We start from the raw sequence: 21,536 nt of genomic DNA on the forward strand, positions 1-21,536 counted from the left end.
AGAAAAATTCTTAAAGGTGGAGCAGAGAAATACTCAAGGATGTCCTCTGTAGTTTGAAGACAATATAAAATGCCCAATAGAGAACAACTAAATAAGTTATAATACTACATTTATGCTATAAAAATCCATACAGTAAATAATAATAATAAGGTAGGCTCATATGTAGTGATGTAAAAGATTTCAAAAAATATTGTTACATTTTTAAAAAATCAAGTTGCAAAACAACACATATAGTATGACCTCATTTTTATTAAACAAAAACAATTTCATATACTCTAAGACACACACATATATATGCACAGAAAAGAGCTGAGTAATAGTTATCCCTAGAAAATCTGAAGAATCTGATTGGCAGAGTAGGAAAGAGAGTTCAAGAATTTTATTTCCTGTATTATATCTCCTTTTTAACATATATTTTTAAATAATCTCTAGTGCTTTTCCTTTGAAGGCATATTAATAGTCAACTGTATCAAAAGATGAAAACAACGAAATAATTTAAAAACCAAAAATAGAGATCACCATGGAGACAGCATCCAAACTAAAAGCAAACTTCACAACCATGGCTGATCAGAAAACTCTAAAAATATCTAATCTTAAAAAAATAATAAAATTCAATGTCATTTTTGCGAAAAAAAGTCAAAATTTTGAAACTAAGAAAATAACACTTGATTCATTCTCTATCAGAATAGTAAGCAATTTTTAAATTCTGACACTTGTAATAATACATCTGAAAATTTTTCACAATAAGATAAAGTGAGTTACTTGTGCTATCGACTATAACAAGATAATCACAACATTAATACATCTGAAGAATGAAATAACTTTGCAATTATCGATACTACTTTTTAAAAGATGTAGGCACCATACTCCAGAAATGGAAATTCTAGATTGACTCTGTGCAGAAGAGTGTTAACACAGCAGGCTAGCTTTTGAAAGGCCTACTTAAAAAGGTTGGCCCATTGCCTATGTCTAGAAGCTCGGGTTTGGGGAAGAGTTCCCATCTACCTACCTGACAAAAGTGGCTCACTGTACCTCAATTGTCTGTACAAATAATGTGGTTTATGGTGAACAACTGATTTCCTTTGGGGAGTCTTGAATTCTGGTACATGCCAGGCAGAGGTTATGACCAACCTCCAATAAAATCCTTGGGCAGAGTTTCTTAAAAGCTTGCCTGGTAGACAACATTTTATGTATCTTGTGACAACTCGGTGATAAGGAAATTAAGTGTATCCCGTGTGACTCCACTGGGAGAGAATTCCCAAAGGCATGTATGTGGGTTCCCCTAGATTTTGACCCCTCTGCCTTTTTCCTTTGCTAATTTTACTCTGTATTCTATAACTATAATAAATCTCAGATGTTAGTACAACTATGCACTAAGTCCTATGAGTCCTCCTACCAAATAATCACACCTGGGAGTGGTCTTGGAAACCCTAACACAGGCTCTCAGGTTGAGTCCTGCCTCTGCCAGCACTAACACTGTGAGACCTTAGAAAAAAGTGATGTAGGACCTGCAGGACTATTTCTGGGTAATGAAAACAAACAGAGAGGGGCTGGGATGTGGTCTAGCTAACATAAGGTTTCCTGCAGTTCCAACATTCTCTACATTATGTGATTATACCTAAACACTGTCCTCATTAGATCACAGTTTAAATAGTTAAGAAAATATAAGACTAAAAATAAAAAAAAACTTAAAAACCTACATAGAAACCATTTTCTACCTGGTACAAGTCAACAGTAACCTTCAGAAATAAGTTATGCTCAAATAATACAACTCAGTCACAAGTACGAAGTATGAGTTTCATATTTTGTAACATTACAATTTTGTGTAAAATTTAAAAAATAAGTAACCAAAGATGACACTCCAAAACTCTGATACTCTTACAACCATGTTTTAGATGCAGGAAAGATGTCAGATAGCCCAGGCATGACAATAAAAAAATTTAAGAGTTGCTGTTTGGGGCCAGGCAACTGGAATATCTGGATGATCTCAGCTACCTGAACTACGTGTGGATACTCAAAGACTTGAGGAACAATGTTGCAAGTCTATTAAGGAAAATAACACACTTCGCTACGAAATAAATACCTTTTACATTTTTCCGTGGTTTAGAGGATTTCTTCTCCTTTAAACTCTGATTTTTAATGGATTTTTGTTTTCTTTTCTCTTCCTCAGCAAGAACTTTCTGGAGCAAATGAGCAAAAAAATTGAAGTCAAAAGGGCGCTTTTCCTCTGTTTAAAAAAAAAAAAAGAAAGAAAAAGGACCTTCAAATTTTTATTTAAGTATGGTAACATCAAAAGCAAATGGGACCCTAGCTAGGCAGCTCAGTTGGTTATAGAATCATCTTGATATGCTAAGATTGCAGGTTCAATCACCAGTCAGGGCACATACAAGAATCAACCAATGAATGCATAAATAAGTGGAACAACAAGTTAATCTCTCTCCCTCTCCCTCTCATCAATAAATAAATTTTTTTAAAAAGCAAATGGACTCATCAACAGGGGAATGGATATACACTTCTAGTCATTATAATACAGTCCCATAATAGACCACTGAGCAATAAAAAGATAAAAAGAAACAAACTTTTTTTTTTTTAATGATTTGAGTTGAAATCTCAAAAAATCATGATGAGTCTTGGCTGGTGTGCCTCAGTGGATTGAGCACCAGCCTGCAAATAAAAAGATCGCCAGTTCAATTCACAGTCAGGGCACATGCCTGGGTTGGGGGCGTGCGAGAGGCAACCAATCAGTATTTCTCTTGCACATTGACATTTTTTCCTTCTCTTTCTCCCTCCATTCTTCTCTCTCTAAAAATCAGTAAATAAAATCTTTTTAAAAAAACGTGAGTGAAAGAAGCCAGACACAAAAACATACATACTGTATGATTCCATGAATAAGACATTCTGAAACAAGCTAATCTATGATGCTTCCAATGAAAATAGTGGTTGACTGGGTCAGGATATCAGTGGAGATTGACTAGAAAGGGAAATGTACCATTTTGGGTGGTGGTTATACCACACTACAAATTGCACTGTGTATTAATTATACATCAACTTTTAAGAAAACCTAGGACTAAGAAGTCCTCAATAATCTATGTACCACCACATGCCGTCACTTTATTACTATTAACTTTACTCTTCTAAATATTAGCAAAGTGGAAAGCAAATGAATATATTGATCAGGACCACTCTCACTAAATACCCACCAACAGCACTATATCAGAAAGAGCAATTTGTGAGCAAATCAGAAATAAATCCACTACTGGAGTGAAATCCTTGCATAAATTAGCTCTGCTCTAAAAATATAGTAAAATAAATATATTTTAAAAATAAAAATATAGCCCTGCCTGGTGTGGCTCAGTGGATTAAGTGCTGCCGGCCTGCAAACCAAAGGGTTGCCAGTTCAATTCCCAGTCAGGTCCCATGACTGGGTTGCAGGCCAGGTCCCCAGTTGGGGGTTTGAGGGACAACCACACATTGATGTTTCTCTCCCTCTCTTTCTCCCTATCTTCCCTTCTCTAGAAATAAATAAATAAATAAAATCTTTAGAAAATAAAACAAAAAGGCAGTGAATATAGACAAAATGATGCTCTACATACATAAGCTCCAAGATTAGTTTGACTATCTGATGATCTGAAGACGGCCTCAGAAAAGGGGTATATACCCAAACAAAAATAAATCAGCCTCAGAAATCAAGCCCAAACCTGGGATTTCTGAAGTCCCTGTTTTACTGTAGACTCAGCCTTTATCTGTTCTGACCTTCCACAACAATGATGGTAAAAAATACAGCACTAAAATAACTCATAAGGTGCTCAGAGGAATTTGAAATATAAGTTCTAGAAATCACCATTTTGGTTTTAAATTTTTTTTTTTAATTTTCCATTACAATACACCAAAATCAGTCAATTTTAAAGGTATCTATTATAATAGTTTTAACAATGGCTCCACACCCCATAAAAGACAATTTACAGATTTAAACATTCTTTTCTGATTATAATATGTAAAACATAATAAAAAGTTTCAGGACCACTTCTCTAAAATGGAGAGGATTAGGGACCACAGTACTTCATATCTTCCAAGAGCCATGTCTGAAAGTGGTTTCCCTGAGGACCCGATACAACATAGGGGGTAGGGTCCACTCATTTCCCTTACTTAGTATTTACTCATTAAATAAACATGCATGCTCCAAAACCTAGGTCCTCTCTTTATATTTTTTCCTAAGATAAGCACTACAACAAATAGACATTGAATACACTTATTAATCATGAAACAATGATAATCATCTTTCAAAGAATACAGGAACTACTTTATACAGTACATTTAATTGTTTTTCTTTACAGATCCCCTGATGTCTTTCTCTGGATTTAAAAATAGAAAATGTTAACTATAATAAGGCTATTATTTAGAACAAGGGTGTCCAGCCCATGGCTGGTGGGCCACATGCAGCCCAGGATGGCTATGAATGCGGTAGCCCAACACAAAATTGTAAATTTACTTAAAACATGTGAGATTTTTTTTGTGATTATGTGTCGCAATGTATTTAATGTGTGGCCCAAGACAACTCTTCTTCCAGTGTGGACCAAAGACGCCAAAATGTTGGACACCTGATTTAGAAGCTGAAACATATACATCATTCCTTCAAATCAGATGTAAATTCAAATGTCATTTCTTCAGACAGAACTTCCCTGGCCAGCCAATCTAAATATCCACCTACCCAACGCCCTCTCTTTTCTTCCTCTTGGAAATTAACCACTATCTGAAATTATCATGCTTACACACTACAACCCTTCCCCCACTTCCCCCATCCAATTAGACCGAAGGCTTTTATATCAAAGCAGGATTTTCATCTGTCTTGTCACCATTATATACTCCGTGTCTAAAACAGTACTAGAACATAGCAGCAAGTAGTCGGTATTGTTGATGGAATGACTGACTGACTGCTGGAAGGAAGCATCTATAGTACAGCATCTTCCAGAAACAATCAACTCCTTCTTGAATAAAGCTCCTTCAGAATAAAGAGCACTTAGAAATGGAACCTTCAGACCATCTGTGACCTCTTGGACTCAGAACTCTGCCTGCTTTCTCCTTGATAATTTAGCTAATCCTTTATCTATAGATCTAAATCAGCAGCCAGACCTGCACTGCTAAAGAGAAAAATTTCCACTCTTATTCTTTGTATGACAATATAAGGACAAAACAAATCTAAAACACACTGGAACCAAAGACAAAAGATTGGTCACTTACTAGAATCTCCAAATGATACATTATAAAAGAGGTCTTAATACTTACGGAATGCTTTGTCTATTCTCCATCCATTTGTTTTCTCTTCACGTTTAAATTTATTCTGTTAACAAAACAAAAAATGCTATAATAATTTTCTCCCATTAAACAAGTGAGGCTTATGTAAAAAAAAAAAAGTGTTAAAATGAAACGCTTACAGTAACATATAATTCTCAAATAAAAATGCCTTTGCCAACAGACAAGTTACTTAACTTTTAGCCTCTTAAAAATAAGGATGAAAGATTTATACTGAGTTTCCTAATCCTCCTTATGATTACTAGCATGAATCAGCAATTTCTTCATTTACAGATAGAAAAAATAAAGTTCTCTAGCACAGAAACAGACCAAACCTATAACCAATTAAGCTACCCAGTACTAACTCTTCAAAAACTAACATGCTTATCAAGTTAAACCTATTACATTATTATTCTAATACATTTTTAATGGCATGGAGGAGAGACTGTAAAGAAACACCTAAGCAAAATTTTGAAACAGGCCGAGTTTATCTTTGGAACCTTCTTTATATTACATTTCCTCATGCCCCATTCCCAGCTCTACTCTGTATTAACGCCATTACAATGGAGATAGTTAAGGTTTATTGCTCAATCCATCCTAAGGTCATTGGGATACTGGAAGGTGTGAGTGTGTGTCTCAGAATGTCTAACCATTCACATACATCCCAGGACAGGGAACAGTCTGCTAATCTCTCCCTTCTATAGATCAGTCGTCTAAAGCTCTTATTAAAAACATAAAAATAAAACTTTTTATTGAAAAAAAATAGAGAAAAGCACACAAAGGAACTACTACTTCCATGGGCCACGTCTTCCCTCCAAAAGAACCTAACCACTAATCTGACTTTTAAACAATTATTTTCTTGCATTTCCTTACTGTTTACCATTCAAGAAAACATTCTTAGACTCTATAGTTTATCCTTTCCCATTCTTTAAAAACTTCTTATGACTTTAACATCTTTCTACAGATTACCCCTCATTTTAATTTTTTATTTCTCTTCATAAACTTTTACCAATATAAAAGTTTTCAATGATCATCTTTCTCCCTTAAAAGATCAAATTATTCTTTAAACATCTCAAAAATTACATCCATAAAAAGTGACAGGCTATTATCACTGAATTAAAACATCCTGAGAGAAATGCCAACAGGCTCTAGGTATTCTTCAATTCTAAAATACTGCTGCATCATATTTTACCTAATTGGGAATATAATTCAGACTATTTAAAAGTTTTTTAAAGACTACATTGTTATTAGTCACTCATTTCATAGACAGGAACCACTGCAGACCAAATTTGATGATCACAAAATAAATCCCAAAATTTCCACCACTGGCCCTGACAAAGTAACTGGTTACATACTTGTTCCACACCACACATCCCCCCCCATAAATAACTAACAAGGAACTAAATAAATGCATCAGCTATTTCCATGCCCTCATGCACTAGACAAGTATGACTACAGAACAAGTATGACTACAGAACAAGAAAGACTACAATCCCACAGTCCTGAAGAGAAGGGAAACACACAAGATGCACCAACATTTACCCTGGCTCTCTGCCTGAGCTAAATTTCCTAACCAATGAAAGGGAGAGAAAGACCAAACACAGCACCGAGATCCTGCTGACCTAAGGAGGTAGAGAATCTTTAGAGGCAGTGTTCTTGAGAAGAGAGCTATAGGGAGCCTCACAAGCTTGGCAGAAGTGCCCCATGTCTTGGTTCCCTCCAGGTTGCATATGCCCAGGGCTTGAGGCCTACGAGACCAGCTACTACAGGGATGAGAACAGAAGGAAGATACCACAAGTCACATAACACAGTGAGATAACAGTGTTCTGGCCCACATGAATGAAAAGACTTTGTTTACACCCATTTACCTCAGACACCAGAAAAGCCACCATTCAGAGATATGGACCACACTCTAAAGCAGCTTTTCTTAGTCAAGGTTCTAGCCTGAGCATTAAGCCCTAATGCCCTAGGCCACCCACTACATTAATGAATTGCTTTCTATCCTAGACATCTAGAATGGTACTGATATGACCACCCTTGGAGAACTGGAAAAACAGCAACTCAAATTATTTTCTGTCATTCAAATGAGAAGCCTAGAGTAAGGACCAGTCTAGATCCTCTTAAGGAAGCCTAAAACCAAGACTCGACAGGAATGAGGAGACTTGGCAGTATGTTAACGGCCTTCTAGAAACAAATCTCAGCACTCTGAAGGATAAAACCATAATCCAGACTCTGTACACACATCATCCACTATGTCCAGCACACAATTTATAAAAACACACAAGACGTGAGAACAGATGGGAAAATGTGATTCAGTGAAGAAAATAAAGTCAATAAAAACAATCCCAACACGACTCTGATTTTGAAATTAGTAGACAAGATAATTCAAGTACCTATTTAAATATGTTCAAGAATTTAGAGTAAAATGTGAATGAACAGATAGCTACATCTCATCAGAGGAATAAAAACTAAGAAAAATAACCAAGTGGAAATTACACAAATGAAAAATATAATATCACAAATACAACATTCACTAAATAGGATTAACATAAAATTAATAATAGGAGAAGTCAGTGAACTTGTAAACATAGTAATAGAAACTATCCTAACTGAAATAGAAAAAAAAAAGATTGGAAAAAAATGAATAGAACTTCAGTAACCTGTAGTACAATGTCATACAGAGAGATACAAGCAAGCAGAGTCTGAGGAGACAACAAAGCAGGAAAAATATCAGAGAAATTACCCCTAGGCAAAACATAATTATACTGTTAAACACCAAACTTAAAAGAATAAAATCTTGACACAGCCACAGAAAAACAATTCATCACATACAGGGGAAAATGATAGGAATGATAACTGACTTTTCATCAGAAACACTGGAAGCTGGTAGACAAAGGAATGACATTTTTAAAACAATGAAAGAAAAATCTGTCAAACCAGACTTGTATATCTAGCAAAAGTCTCCATCAAAACTGAAACCGAGTCCTGGCTGGTGTGGCTCAGTTGGTTGGAGGGTAGTACCATAAACCAAAAGGTCACGGGTTCGAGTCCAGGTCAGGGTACATGCCTGGTTTGTAGATTAGGCACCCAGTTAGTGTGCAGACCAGCAGCAACTGCTCGACGTTCTCTCACATCAATGTTCCTTCCTCCATCCCTTCCTTCCTTCCTTTTTCTTTCTCTTTCTCCTTTCTCTCTCTCTCTGTCTCTCTCCCTCTCTCGTGCTCTCTCGCTCTCTATCTCTATCGCTCCCCCACCTTCCTCTCTCTGGAATTAATAAATATATCTTCAGGTGGGGATTAAAAACACACTATACCTAAAAAAAAAAAAAAAAAAAAAAGTAGACTGAAATAAAGTCTTTCAGACAATAAAAGCAGAGAAAATTTTTAACCAGCAGATCTGTTGTTCAGACAGATCTGAAATGAGAAACATCAAAAATAGTAAACATGTAGCTAAATATTAAAAACTGGTTTATTTTTTCTACTCAATTTCCTTTAAATTCTAAAGACTCTTTAAGCTACAATAAGTTCATTGTAAAGTAGGGTTTATAAGATATGTAGAAATAAGATATATAGTAGCACAAAGGATAGCAGATAAGCGGAATTATATTTTAAAGAGTTTATTTGTGAAGTATGAAGTGTGAAAAATAAAGTGGTATTACAGGAAAAATAAAATGTAATGCCAAAAAATATGTGATTAACACCAAAAATAGCAGAAAAAGAATAAAAAAAACAAATGAAATAAATGGAAAATAGTGAGATGGTAGGGTTAAACACAGCCATGTCAACTGTTACATTAAGTATAAATGAACTAAATTATTATAGAAAGGTAAAACAGGCATTTTGTTTTTTGTTTTTTTGTTTTTTATCAAGAGCCAACATAAGAAAACGATGAATACTTTCTCATCTCTCATAGACGTAAAATTAAATTAGAAGGCTGAGTATCAGACTAGATAAAAAAGCATGACCCAATGTAAATCTAAACTACAATGAAGTATCACACATACCTGTTAGAACACCTATTATCAAAAAAAAAAGAAAGAAAGAAAGAAGTATTGGCAAGGATGTAGGAAAAAAGGGAACCTGTGTACACCGTTAGTGAAAATGTAAATTGGTGCAGCTGCTATGTAAAACAGTATGGAGGGTCTTCAAAAAATTAAAAATAGAATTATTATATATTCCAGCAATTCCACTTCTGGGTATTTATGTGAAGAAAATGAAAACACTAACTCAGAAAGATATCTGTACTCCCATGTTCATTAAAGTATTATCTATAGTAGCGAAGACACAAAAACAACCAAAGTGTCTATCGAGGGATGAATGGATAAAGTAATTATTATTCAGCCATAAAAAAGAATAAAATTCTACCATCTGTGACAACATGAACAGAGGGTATTATGCTACGTGAAATAAACAAGAGAAAGACAAATACCATATGATCTCTCATGTACTGGAATCTTAAAAAAAAAAAAAAACCATGATACAGAGAAGATTGGTGGTTGCCAGAGATGGGGTGAGGTGGAGAGCTAATGAAATGAATAAAGGGAGTCAAAAGGTCTAAAAAAAATTTAAAGAAAAATAAAAAAGAAATCCTAACCCCAACTATGACGATATTAGGAGGTGGGGCATTTTGGAGGTAATTAGGTAATGAGGGTAAAGACCTCATAAATAGGATTAGTGCCCTTATAAAAGGGACTCAAGAGAGCTCTTGCCCTCTTTCCTCTATGGTAGGAAACAATGAGAAGTCTGCAACCAGAAGACAGCCCTCAACAGAACCTGACTATGCTGGATCCTGATCTTGAAATTCCAGACTCCAGAGCTGTGAGAAATACATCTATATATAAAAATATGCGTATGTATATATATATGAGAGGGATACTGATATATACATATACACACATACATATATCACGAAAAATGGTGCAAAAAATCCTCAAGAAAATATGACAGAATATAATAGAATTCAGAAACAAAGAGAGTAATTTAGTATGACTAAATGGGATTTATCCCTGGAATCCTAGGTTGGTTCAATGTTCAAAAAAAATCAGGTGATGCCCTGGCTGGTGTGGCTCAGTGGATTGAGCACTGAACTGTGAAGCAGGGGGCTGCCAGTTCGATTCCCGGTCAGGGCACATGCCTGGGTTACGGGACATGCGCAAGGGGCAGCCACACACTGATATTTCTCGCCCTCTCTCCCTCCCTTCCCCTCTCTAAAAATACAATAAAATAAAATCTTTAAAAAATATATATCAAAATAAATCAGTGTAGTTCACTAGTCCATTTTCACTTTCCTACACTTTGCCCAAAGACCTGATGGAACTACACTTACTTTTAGGGGAACAGTCTAAAGGATTTTTGAGAAATGCCCTAGTGACAAATTTATCATTAATTACTCAGATCGAGTCCTCCAGACAATCAATTTCTAGCCTTCACATTTTATTCTCAACATTAAAAAACATAAACAATTTCTTGTTTTGTAGAAATGTAATGACCATTACACCATACAATATCCCTCGGGTGATCAATCCCTGCCTAGCCCACCAGAAAAAAAATCTTTCATAATGGTCCATTTACCTGATCAAGCAAAAAGCCCACAGTTGGAAAAAGATCTCACTATCATGTAGAAATGCACTATAGCAACACAGTATGCATTCAAATGCACTCCAACCCAGGAACCTTGTAATAAAGTTCCCCTAAAAAAGGAACTATAAACAGAGAAAGCTCATCCTTTTAGACATATTAAAGCACTAATTGAAATCACTGCTGTTGCTGAAAATGTCACTGGTTGCCCCATAGTTAAGGTGGTCTAAGAAAGCAATGGTTAGCCTTGGCTGGTGTGGCTCAGCAGACTGACCACCAGCCTGCAAACCAATGGGTCACCAGTTCGATTCCCAGTCAGGGCATATGCCTCAGCTGCAGGTCAGGTCAGGTCCCCAGTGGGGGGTCACATGAGAGGCAAGCACACAATGATGTTTCTCTCCCTCTATTTCTCCTTCCCTTCCCCTGTCTAAAATAAAATCTTTAAAAAAACAAAAAGAAAGCAATGGTTAGATCAGATAATGATAACTATGTAATTCAACATGCTTCTCTTCATGCCTTCATAGGAAATAAATTTTGTGAACAAAAATATTTGGATTACAACTAACCCAAATATTCTAGTACATTTATCCTCTCTCTTCATTATCTAACTCTTCTTTTATCTTAGTTTCAGTGGCTTTAGTGGTACTCCCTCAAAGACATTTTAGAAGTGAACAAGATATAAATTAAAAAATACTAGGGAGGATACAAAAAAAATTATTTATTTACAAAAAATTGTACATTTATTCTCAGATGTTTAAACTTCAGTCACCTTCAAAATAGTCTCCATTTAATGCAATGTACCTATCGAGATGATTTTTCCACTGCTCAAAACAGTTTTTGAACTTGCTGATTTTGACGCCTTTTTGTGCTCCTGCCACTGTTCATTGCTCCTCTTCCACATCAGCAAAACATCTCCCTTTAAGGACTTTTCACCCAGAGGAACAAAAAAGTCTTTCGGGGCAAGATCAGGTGAATGAGGGTGGGACACCGGGGTAATGCCTTTTTGGTGAAAACTGCTGAACACTCAGCACTGTGTGGGCATGTGCACTCATCAATCACATATTATGAAATGGGCAAACGCAATGAAAGAACCTTCAAAAAAATTTACTGAAGCCAAATGCAGCCTCTCACAACAATGCCAGCTGTACACTGGTATAGGTGGGTTACTAGAACACTCACCTAGCAGGGAAGACTGTATTACAAGGGGCCTATCCTCCAGAAAATAACTCCGGGGTTTTTTGGGGTCCCCCCTCGTGTAATACTAAGGTTAAAGAAATTATATTCATATGGAATTGAGAAATACTACATTATTTTTTGAGATGTAAAAAGAAACAGGTTTACCAAAAACATAATACTGAAAATGGATGGACTGAGATTTAAATCAAAGGTTAAGAAAATATTAGTAATTTTTAGTCTCTTTCCAATCAACAAATGTAATGGATTTACTTTACCTTAATTTCTATCCTTGCTCTGTGAGGAAAAAGCTGTCCAATCATAGAAAAGTCAGTTCCTACCATGCTGATGGCTAAAAAGAACATATCTGTTTCTGTAAAAATAAAAGATTTAGACAGAGCGAAATTTATTTTCCTTAATATTTCAAGGGAAAACAATCTTACCTAAGTATATACTTTGAATTAAAATAAGTTTGACAATACTTAGTTTATTACAGTCCAGTAAACCTTTAGTCATACAAATGTCTACATACAAAATTATAGACATAATTCATTTTTGTTGTAAAGAACCTAATGGATCTAAAAACATCTTTTAAGCCCTACGTAGGGGGCTCCATTGGTTAGGGCATCATCCCCATATGCCAAGGTTGCAGGTTCAATCCCCAGTCAAGACACATACAAGTATCAACCAATGAACACATAAGTAAGTGAAACAACAAATCAATGTTTCCCTTTCTCTCTCAAATAAATACATTTAAAAAAATTTTTAAACATCTTTAAACTTTTATACAAAAACATGGTATAATAAATTTGCATGCTCATACCAAAGCAGCTAGAATTTTTTTAAAAAAGACATTCTACCTATCTGGTCTCAAAAGTCACCCATAGCCAATACAATATTACCATTACATAAGCAACCAAGATGTGCTTAGTAGTATGTGAGAGAAAGTAGCTAGAAACATACATAAGAAACTGTTGACAGAAGCAACCTCAAGAGAACAGGACTGAAGAAGTCAGAGAAGGGAAGTATACAATCTTTTCCCTCTATAATATTCTGCTGTGTTTGAATTTTTTCCCAAAGCAGACTGTATTATTTCTACAATAAAAAGTAATAAGCAAGAGCATGCAATAGGTATTATATACTTTCTTAACAGCATATTTTTAGTTTTAAAATTTTTATTATGCAATACTATCTGAGGTAAAACATTATGGTAAGCATTAGAAATAGTGTTAGTTCTCCATTAAAACATTATTTTTTGTTCAGTAATTTGACACAGAGAAACAGTCTACCTAAAATGACTGATCATAATGCTAATTCCTAAAAATCAAAGTCCGAGTTACAGTTCCATGGGAGGTGGGGAAAGAGCAAAGGGGAAGTGTCAATAAAATTAGCTTGAGAGAAACAACATGGTAGTTTCCATTTTATTTACTTAAGGGAGACCTGGTTTAATTCAGAACCAGAGAAAATAATTCATGTCATTTCAAATAAATGACCTACACAATTTAAAATGAAAATTAGTTACGTACCTTTATTTGACCATGGTTTAGAGTAATAGTTTTTCCTGAAGCTGGAATATGTAGTTGTAGAACCACGCTCAAATATGGGGTCATTTTCCTCAACAACACAGGGACCTTTTGTCCTTAAAACTTCTACAGTCAAACTGAAAGAAACACATTTTTAAATAGATCTACTTAAAATACTAAAAACAAGTAAACAATACTTGAACAGTGACATTCTGAAATTTAACATGGCAGAGTCATATGCAATATACATTTAAGGTGTGCATATTTTCTAAGAATCTAATTTTCACTTAAAATGTGATTTCCAGGGACCCTAGCCAGGTAGTTCAGTTGGTTAAAGTGCTGAACCAATACACCAGGGTTGTGGGTTCAATCCCCAGTCAAGTACATACAAGTCCACTGAATGCATACGTAAGTGGAACAACAAATCAATGTCTCTCTCTCTATCCTTTCTCTCTCTAAAGTCAACATATAAAAAAATAAAGTGTGATTGCCAGGGAGTAAAAATAAATGCCAAGTTTTTTTTTAAGATTTTATTTATTTTTGAGAGAGGGGAAGGGAAGGAGAAAGAGAGGGAAAGAGGACTTCCGGCCAAGATGGAGGCATAGGTATATACACCTTGCCTCCTTGCACAACCAAAACAAGGACAACAACAAATTTGAAAAAAAAAATAACCAGACGTGACAGAATATCAAACTGTGGAAATCTGACAACCAGAGTTAAAGAAGAAACATTCATTCAGATGGGTAGGAGGGGCGGAAACAGGCAGCCAGGGTGGAGAGAACATGAGGCAAAGTGGTGGCTGGAGAGCCAGGAGGTCCACATTTGCATGCGGACAAACCAAGAGGAACAACTGGGGAGCGAGACAGACCCCGCGATCCAGTGTTCCAGCCCAGGAAAAGAAAGCCTCAAAACTTCTCACTGTAAAAACCTGTGGGGGTTGAGGTGGCGGGAGAAACTCCCAGCCTCACAGGAGAGTTCGTTGGAGAGACCCAAGGGGTCCTAGAATATACACAAAACTACCCACCTGGGAATCAGCACCAGGAGGGGCCAATTTGCTTGTGGAAAGCACGGGAAATGACTAATAGTCAGCGAGAACCAAGCAAGCAGCATTGTTCCCTCTCGGACCCCACCCCCATATACAGCGCCACAAAGCAGTGAAGTAGTTTGCCCCGCCCTGGCAAATACCTAAGACTCCACACCTTACTACATAACAGATGCGCCAAGACAAAAAAATATGGCCCAAATGAAAGGACAGATCAAAGCTCCAAAAATAGAACTAAGCAATGAAGAGACAGCCAACCTATCAGATGCAGAGTTCAAAACACTAGTAATCATGATGCTCACAGAATTGGTTGAATTGGTCGCAAAATAGAGGAAAAGGTGAAAGCTATGAAAAGTGAAATAAACAAAAATGTACAGAGAACCAAGAGTGACGGGAAGGATAATCGGGACTCAAATCAACAGTTTGGACCAGAAGGAAGAAATAAACAGTCAACCAGAACAGAATGAAGAAACAAGAATTCAAAAAAAATAAGGAGGCTTAGGAACCTCCTGGACAACTTTAAATGTTCCAACATCCAAATCATAGGGATGCCAGAAAGAGAAGAGGAAGACCAAGAAACTGAAAACTTATTTGGAAAAATGATGAAGGAGAACTTCCCCAATGTGGCCAACGATATAGACTTCCATAAAGTCCAGGAAGCTCAGAGAAGTTGGACCCAAGGAAGCACACACCAAAGCACATCATACATTACCTAAGACTAAAGAGGAGAGAATCTTAAAAGCAGAAAGAGGAAAGGAGACACTTACCTACAAAGGAGTTCCCATAAGACTATCAGCTGATTTCTCAAATGAAACCTTGCAGGCAAGAAGGGGTTGGAAAGAAGTATTCAAAGTCATGAAAGGCAAGGACCTACATCCAAGACTACTGTATCCAGCAAAGCTATCACTTAGAATAGGAGGGCAGATAAAGTGCTTCCCAGATAAGGTCAAGTGAAAGGAGTTCAACATTACCACCCAGCCCTTATTATATGAAATGTTAAAGATACTTATCTAAGAAGAAGTTCAAAAACTGTTAATAGTAAAATGAATTGTGAGATTGTTAACTCACAATTCTCAACAACTGAACCTAAAAAAAAAAGACAAAAATAAAAACAAACTAAGCAAACAATTAGAACAGGAACAGAATCACAGAAATGGAGATCACATGGAGGGGTATCAGAGGGGAAGGGGAGAGGGGAGAATGGGGAAAAAGGTACAGGGAATAAGAAGCATAATTGGTGGGTACAAAAGAGATAAGAAGAGGTTCAGAATATTATAGGAAATGGAGAAGCCAAAGAACTTGTATGTACAACCCATGGACATGAACTAAGGGGGGAAGAAAATGCTAGTGGGAGGGGGATGCAGAATGAAGGGGAATAAAGGGGAGAAAAAAAGGGTACAACTCTAGTAGCATAATTAATAAAATACATTTTTTTAATTTTTTTAAAAAAGAGAGGGAGAGAAACATCAATGTGTGGTTGCCTCTCACGCACCCCCTACTGGGGACTTGGCCTGCAACCCAGGCATGTGTCCTGACTGGGAATCAAACCAGCAACACTTTGGTTCACAGGCTAGCACTCAATCCACTGAGCCACAACAGTCAGAGGTTTTTTAAAATCCTTAGAAGCAATATAATATTTAGAAAATATCTTCCGGCCACCTAAAAAATTACTTGTTATATTGACTTCTGCCTATCTCCTATATTTAATACATACTATCTTATCATGCTAGACTCAACAAAGGATATTGAGAAAAATAAGTATTTTATACTTATGTTTTATATTCCTGCACACAAAGCAGTTAAATATGCTTTTAGTTATTTAATGACCTGTAAAATCATCATCATAAAATAATGGAAAAACAACATGTAAACACAATTATTAAGAGTATTACATTTATGTTAAATTATCGTAGAATTTATATGCTATAAAACGATTTTTTACTAATTAAACTGTCAGAAGACTTTCTATCCGTCTTTTTTATTTACTTACTAAAAGCCATTTACTTTTAAAAAAATACTCTTTGGAAAGACAACTAAATTCCACAATGCCAAATATGAAAAATTCAATGTTATAACAGAAATTAAACCAGAAACTGAATTAAACCTTGCCCTAACAAAAATAGAAAATATGTTAAGCCTGTGTTTCATTGCATTTTCATTAGTTAGCACCACACACCAGAATATGGTATTAGTTAATAATATGAGAACTTGAATATTGACTTCAAGACTGAATCAATCTTTGAAATCTTTCTCAGAAGAGGACAGCATGCGATTAGCTCAGTAGCTCATCCCAATTACCAATAAAGTAGGTAAAACAATGGTGGTAGGTTAATGGATCATAGGGCAGCAGTACCACCTTCTCATACAAATACAAAATTATAAAAACTGTTAAAAATTATAGCCCGGGTCAGGCAGCTGTTGGGTCATCATCCCAATACACCAAGGTTGGGGGTTTGATCCCCAGTCAGGGCACATACAAGAATCAACCAATGAGTACATAAATAAGTGAAACAATATATCAATGTCTCCCTCCCTCTCTCTCCCCCTTTCCTCTTTCTCTCTAAATGCCATTTTTAAAAAGTTTTAAAAATAAAAACTGCTAAAAATTACATATGAATCTAATACACCGTTCTATTTACAACATCCACTATGCAAATATAAATATCAGGGTCTCAGTAACAATGAGATAGAGAAACTCAATCTCTCTCATTAGACAAAGCACTTTTGTTATGAAACCACAATGTCTCTCTCTTTTTTAAACTTACCTTTCTTCATCTAAAATTATAGAACCATCTTCTGCCACTTTTACTCGGGGAACCAGCAATGGCCCATCATCCATCTCTTCTTCTAGTTCTTCATTATCTTCAACATCAGGAGTACTCTTATCTTCTTGCCTACCAAAGGTAAACACAGGTTAATTCATATATCCATGAGAAGGATTTCTGAACTTCCAAAATAAATTTTTGGAAATTCAACCTCCTAGTTATTTCCAACTTTTCCTATAACCTAACTAAAAATACTATGTACTGCCCTGGCCTAGTAGCTCAGTTGGTTAGAGGACCGTACCAATAAGCCAAGGTTGCAGGTTCAATACCCAGTTAGGGCACATGCAGGAATCAGCCAACACATGCATAGATGGGCAAACAACAAATCGATCTCTCTCTCAAATCAATAAATTAAAAAAAAATTAAATCAATGTCTCTATCTCTCTCCAAATTCAATAAATAAAAGAAAACACTATGTGCTGTTAAGGACATGGTTATGACATTTCCTCAAATTTTATCTGGTAGCATTTAATAAAAGCCTTACTCTCTTTGAAAATAAAGATAAATAAATGTTCATCTTTTCTATCTCAATAGAGTATCAGAGTAAACCACCTGTATTATAAAAGTAAAAAAATAACCGTTATAGTCATACAGCATTAGTTTTCAAATCATTTTATTAACTCTCAGAACAACCCTCGGGGGTATTTTCATACCCGTTTGAGGCTTGGAATAAGTAACTTTTGCTCTAGATTATACAAACAGTAAGGATAGGACAAGAAGCCAAACATAATGTTCCAAATGACTCCATATCCCATATAGTTTCCATTTAATTACACTGTCTCCTTAAGGTTTTACTAAGGCAAATATACCTATAAATCTATAAAAACATAACCTTTGTAAAGCTTGAGAGTTCTGCTTAAAATAATGTGGATTCTAAACAAAACAGTATCATTACTTAATAAGCCTTGAAGTACCATCCAGAAAACCCCAGTGTTTTTGCTGATTTTCCACAACCCTCCACCATGACAAGGCTGCAATAACTTCTAGGAGATGTCTTGGGGGGCTTTCTTTGCAGCAAACTGGCATGACAGTGCACGTGAAAGGGAACAGGGAGCCTGTGCAAGAAAGACTCACTAGTGGCATCACAACTACACCTATCCAGGACAGCATACACAGAACACTAAAACAAAACAGGAAAAGGAAGGGGAAAAGAGGAAAAAATGGGAAGGGAAAAAAAAATTATATATATACATGTTTGCCTGAATAAATGTAGGCTAGAATTGGTATGATACATTAAAAAATTGGTAACATTCTCCCCCCAGGGACAGGAACTAGATGTCACAAAAACAGAGCTGGAAGACTTTTCTCAGCATACTTTTGTTCGTTTTGAATTCTGTACCATGTGAATATATTATTATTCTAAAGCAAAACAAAACCACTTTTAATTTTAAAAGCTTTCATTTAAAATCATAACAATGGCCATTCATGTATGTAATACACAAATAGTATGGGGCCCTCTTATTTATTAACATCAGGCAGTAACATTATTCTTGTTAGCAATTCTGCTGAAAAATTCCTATTACCTATCACATGTAATTTGACTATAACAGGAATTATCATTCGATATTCTTTTTAATGTATCCATACCAGAATATATTCAAAAAAAGAATAAAATGAGATCCTTACTCTCTTGTCTGGACCAGTGTCAGTGATTTTTCAGTTTTCTTTTCTTGCTCCAGTGAATACCTATTTAACACAAATAACAGACCACTTCTTAATAAACAATTAATTTACATCTTGTCAATTCTATCTATAGGCAAGAAGTAAATTACTTTAACTTCCATTTTTTAATGACATACCATAAAACTACTATTTATAACAGTGTGCCCCAACAGTCAATTTTTCAAATACTTCTGTCAACAAGTATAAATAACTTATTAGGGCCTAAGCAGCAAACTCTCTTACCCTCCAACTCCTCAGTGAAGGGACGTCCCCAGTCCCAAAGCAGGAAGCAAACTAGTAGCTTGTCAAACAACTCAAAACTTAGGTTTCTGGCCCTGCCTTCAACTGGGCCAGTGATTTTCAACTTTTTTCATCTCATGGCACACATAAACTAATTACTAAAATTCTGTGGCACACCAAAAAATACACTTTTCTGCCAATCTTATGAAAAAAATAGGTATAATTTGATTCATTCACACCAGACAGATATTGTTGTGTTGGCTGTTGTCATTTTTTATTTGACAAGAGCTCAGTGCCCCTGACTAAAGAGTTAGGTATTTTACATTTTAAAAATTATTGTGACACACTGGTTAAAAATCACTGAACTAGGCCAAAGACCTAGTGAATCTGGAAAAGGCTATACGGAAATTATGCCACTACTCCTACAGCCACCAGCTAAACCATCAACAACACAGCACTGGGATTCACCATAAACCTTCTGCCTCCCCAGGCTAGCTCTGATTAAAGAGGCATTGTTCTTGGAGGATTTGTTAATCAAATGCTACCCCATTTAATTAAGAAATAGGGCATAAAAATTAGACCACACCTTTCAATAAGGTTATAGTGTACAAGAAATAGAAACTGCAACTATAATTGCAGGAAAGTTGTTTAGTTTTACACATACTAATAATATTACAAAGGAAACTTAGTTTTCAATATTTTTTTAAGATTTTATTCATTTATTTTTAGAGAGGAAAAGGGAGGGAGAAAGAGAAGTAGAGAAACATTGATGTGAGAGAGAAACATCCATCAGTTGCCTTCCAAACGTGCCCCATCCAGGGACTGAACCTGCAACCTAGGCACGTGCCCTGACTGTGAACAGTACTAGCAACATTTTGGTTTTCAAAAAGACACCCAACCAACTGAGCCACACTAGCCGGGCAGAAACTTATTTTTAATCTCAGAGGTAAATGGGATCATTTACCATCCCTAGAAAGCAGTTACTTGAAATACAACTAATACTTGTTGTAAATTCCATTTAAGAGGACATTAGAGCCCTTGCCAGGTGGCTCAGTTGGTTGGAATGTTGTCCCATGCACAAAAAGGTTGCAGTTTCAATTCCCAATCAGGGCACATTCCTAGGTTGCAGGTTCATTCCCCTGGGTTGGGGCGCAAACAGAAAACAACCTATGTTTCTCTCACTTGAATGTTTCTTTCTTTCTTGCTCTCTCTTTCCCTCCCTCCCTTCCTCTCTAAAAACACATCCTCAGGTGAGGATTTTTTTTTAAAAAAGGACATCAGATGTGCTATAAATTTTGTCAATATGCTTTTGAAAAACATAAAAACTGTACTCTACAGATGATACTTAAACCACTACAGACTGAAACAAAGTAAAACAAAATTTACTTACGTCATTGGATTGCTATCTGGCAGGTAATATATGAAGTCTCTCATGGTCATTTTGGAACGATCTGGTGGCCTTTGACTTTCATTTATGGCATATTTGTTTTTCCACTGTTTCTGGAGACACATACACAGAGAGATCCACTTTTATTTCCCAAACATACAAGAATTTCAAGTGTACTATATTCAAGTATACAGTCCACTATTGCATTCATGGCAAGTGCTTGAATATTACTCCTACAACAATTATGCCTACTTTTAGGAAAAATTTTATAAACGGAACATTAAAAAGCTATTGTACATTAAGAAGATTTAAAAACTAAAGTGACTGGACTGGATAAAAGGCCAATTATAAAATTATGCTTATTGATTCCTTTTAACTACAATAATTCACTGAGATGTTATAAATACATAGTTTTTGCTTACCATGCAGTGAATTCTAATTCTGCATATTATATGAAATTCTTGAAGCAAATGTTTAATCTTAATTGCCCATAATAAATCTAATTAAGCATATTCTATAAAACAAAACATTTTAGAGACTTAGATTTTAGAGGACATGGACTCAAATGCCATGTCCTCCACTGATATGTGACATAAAGCAAATAATTTCTCTGAGCTTGTTTCCTCCTGGGTAAAATAGTGAAATCTACTTCACACAGCTGAGAGAATTGAGAAAATGAGATAATGAATTCAAAGCACCAAGCTAAGTGACTTCCTCTTAATTTAAAAAAAAAAGAGAATTCTATAATTAATAATAAGAGCTGACATTTGTTAAGCTCTTAGTATTTGCCAGACACTAATCTAAATGAGTTTTACATGT

At 35.7% G+C, this 21,536-nt stretch overlaps 1 protein-coding gene across 5 annotated transcripts in view; it reads right to left on the bottom strand.

Moving 5' to 3' along the window:
• The window catches only part of BDP1 (BDP1 general transcription factor IIIB subunit), a 92,804-nt gene that overhangs the window by 66,314 nt on the left and 4,954 nt on the right, over nt 1-21,536 (bottom strand). For all 5 annotated transcript variants that reach the window (XM_045186241.2, XM_045186239.2, XM_045186240.2 and 2 more), the window contains exons 3-9: nt 20,721-20,830; nt 19,055-19,114; nt 17,369-17,497; nt 13,565-13,698; nt 12,317-12,411; nt 5,284-5,338; nt 2,084-2,227 (exon numbers count right to left, since the gene is read on the bottom strand). In XM_045186241.2, the coding sequence (XP_045042176.2) occupies nt 2,084-2,227; nt 5,284-5,338; nt 12,317-12,411; nt 13,565-13,698; nt 17,369-17,497; nt 19,055-19,114; nt 20,721-20,830 (727 nt within the window). The remainder of the gene's footprint in view (nt 1-2,083; nt 2,228-5,283; nt 5,339-12,316; nt 12,412-13,564; nt 13,699-17,368; nt 17,498-19,054; nt 19,115-20,720; nt 20,831-21,536) is intronic.

This window comes from Desmodus rotundus, chromosome 1, assembly GCF_022682495.2.
Source record: "Desmodus rotundus isolate HL8 chromosome 1, HLdesRot8A.1, whole genome shotgun sequence".
In the NCBI taxonomy this organism is placed as follows: domain Eukaryota; kingdom Metazoa; phylum Chordata; class Mammalia; order Chiroptera; family Phyllostomidae; genus Desmodus; species Desmodus rotundus.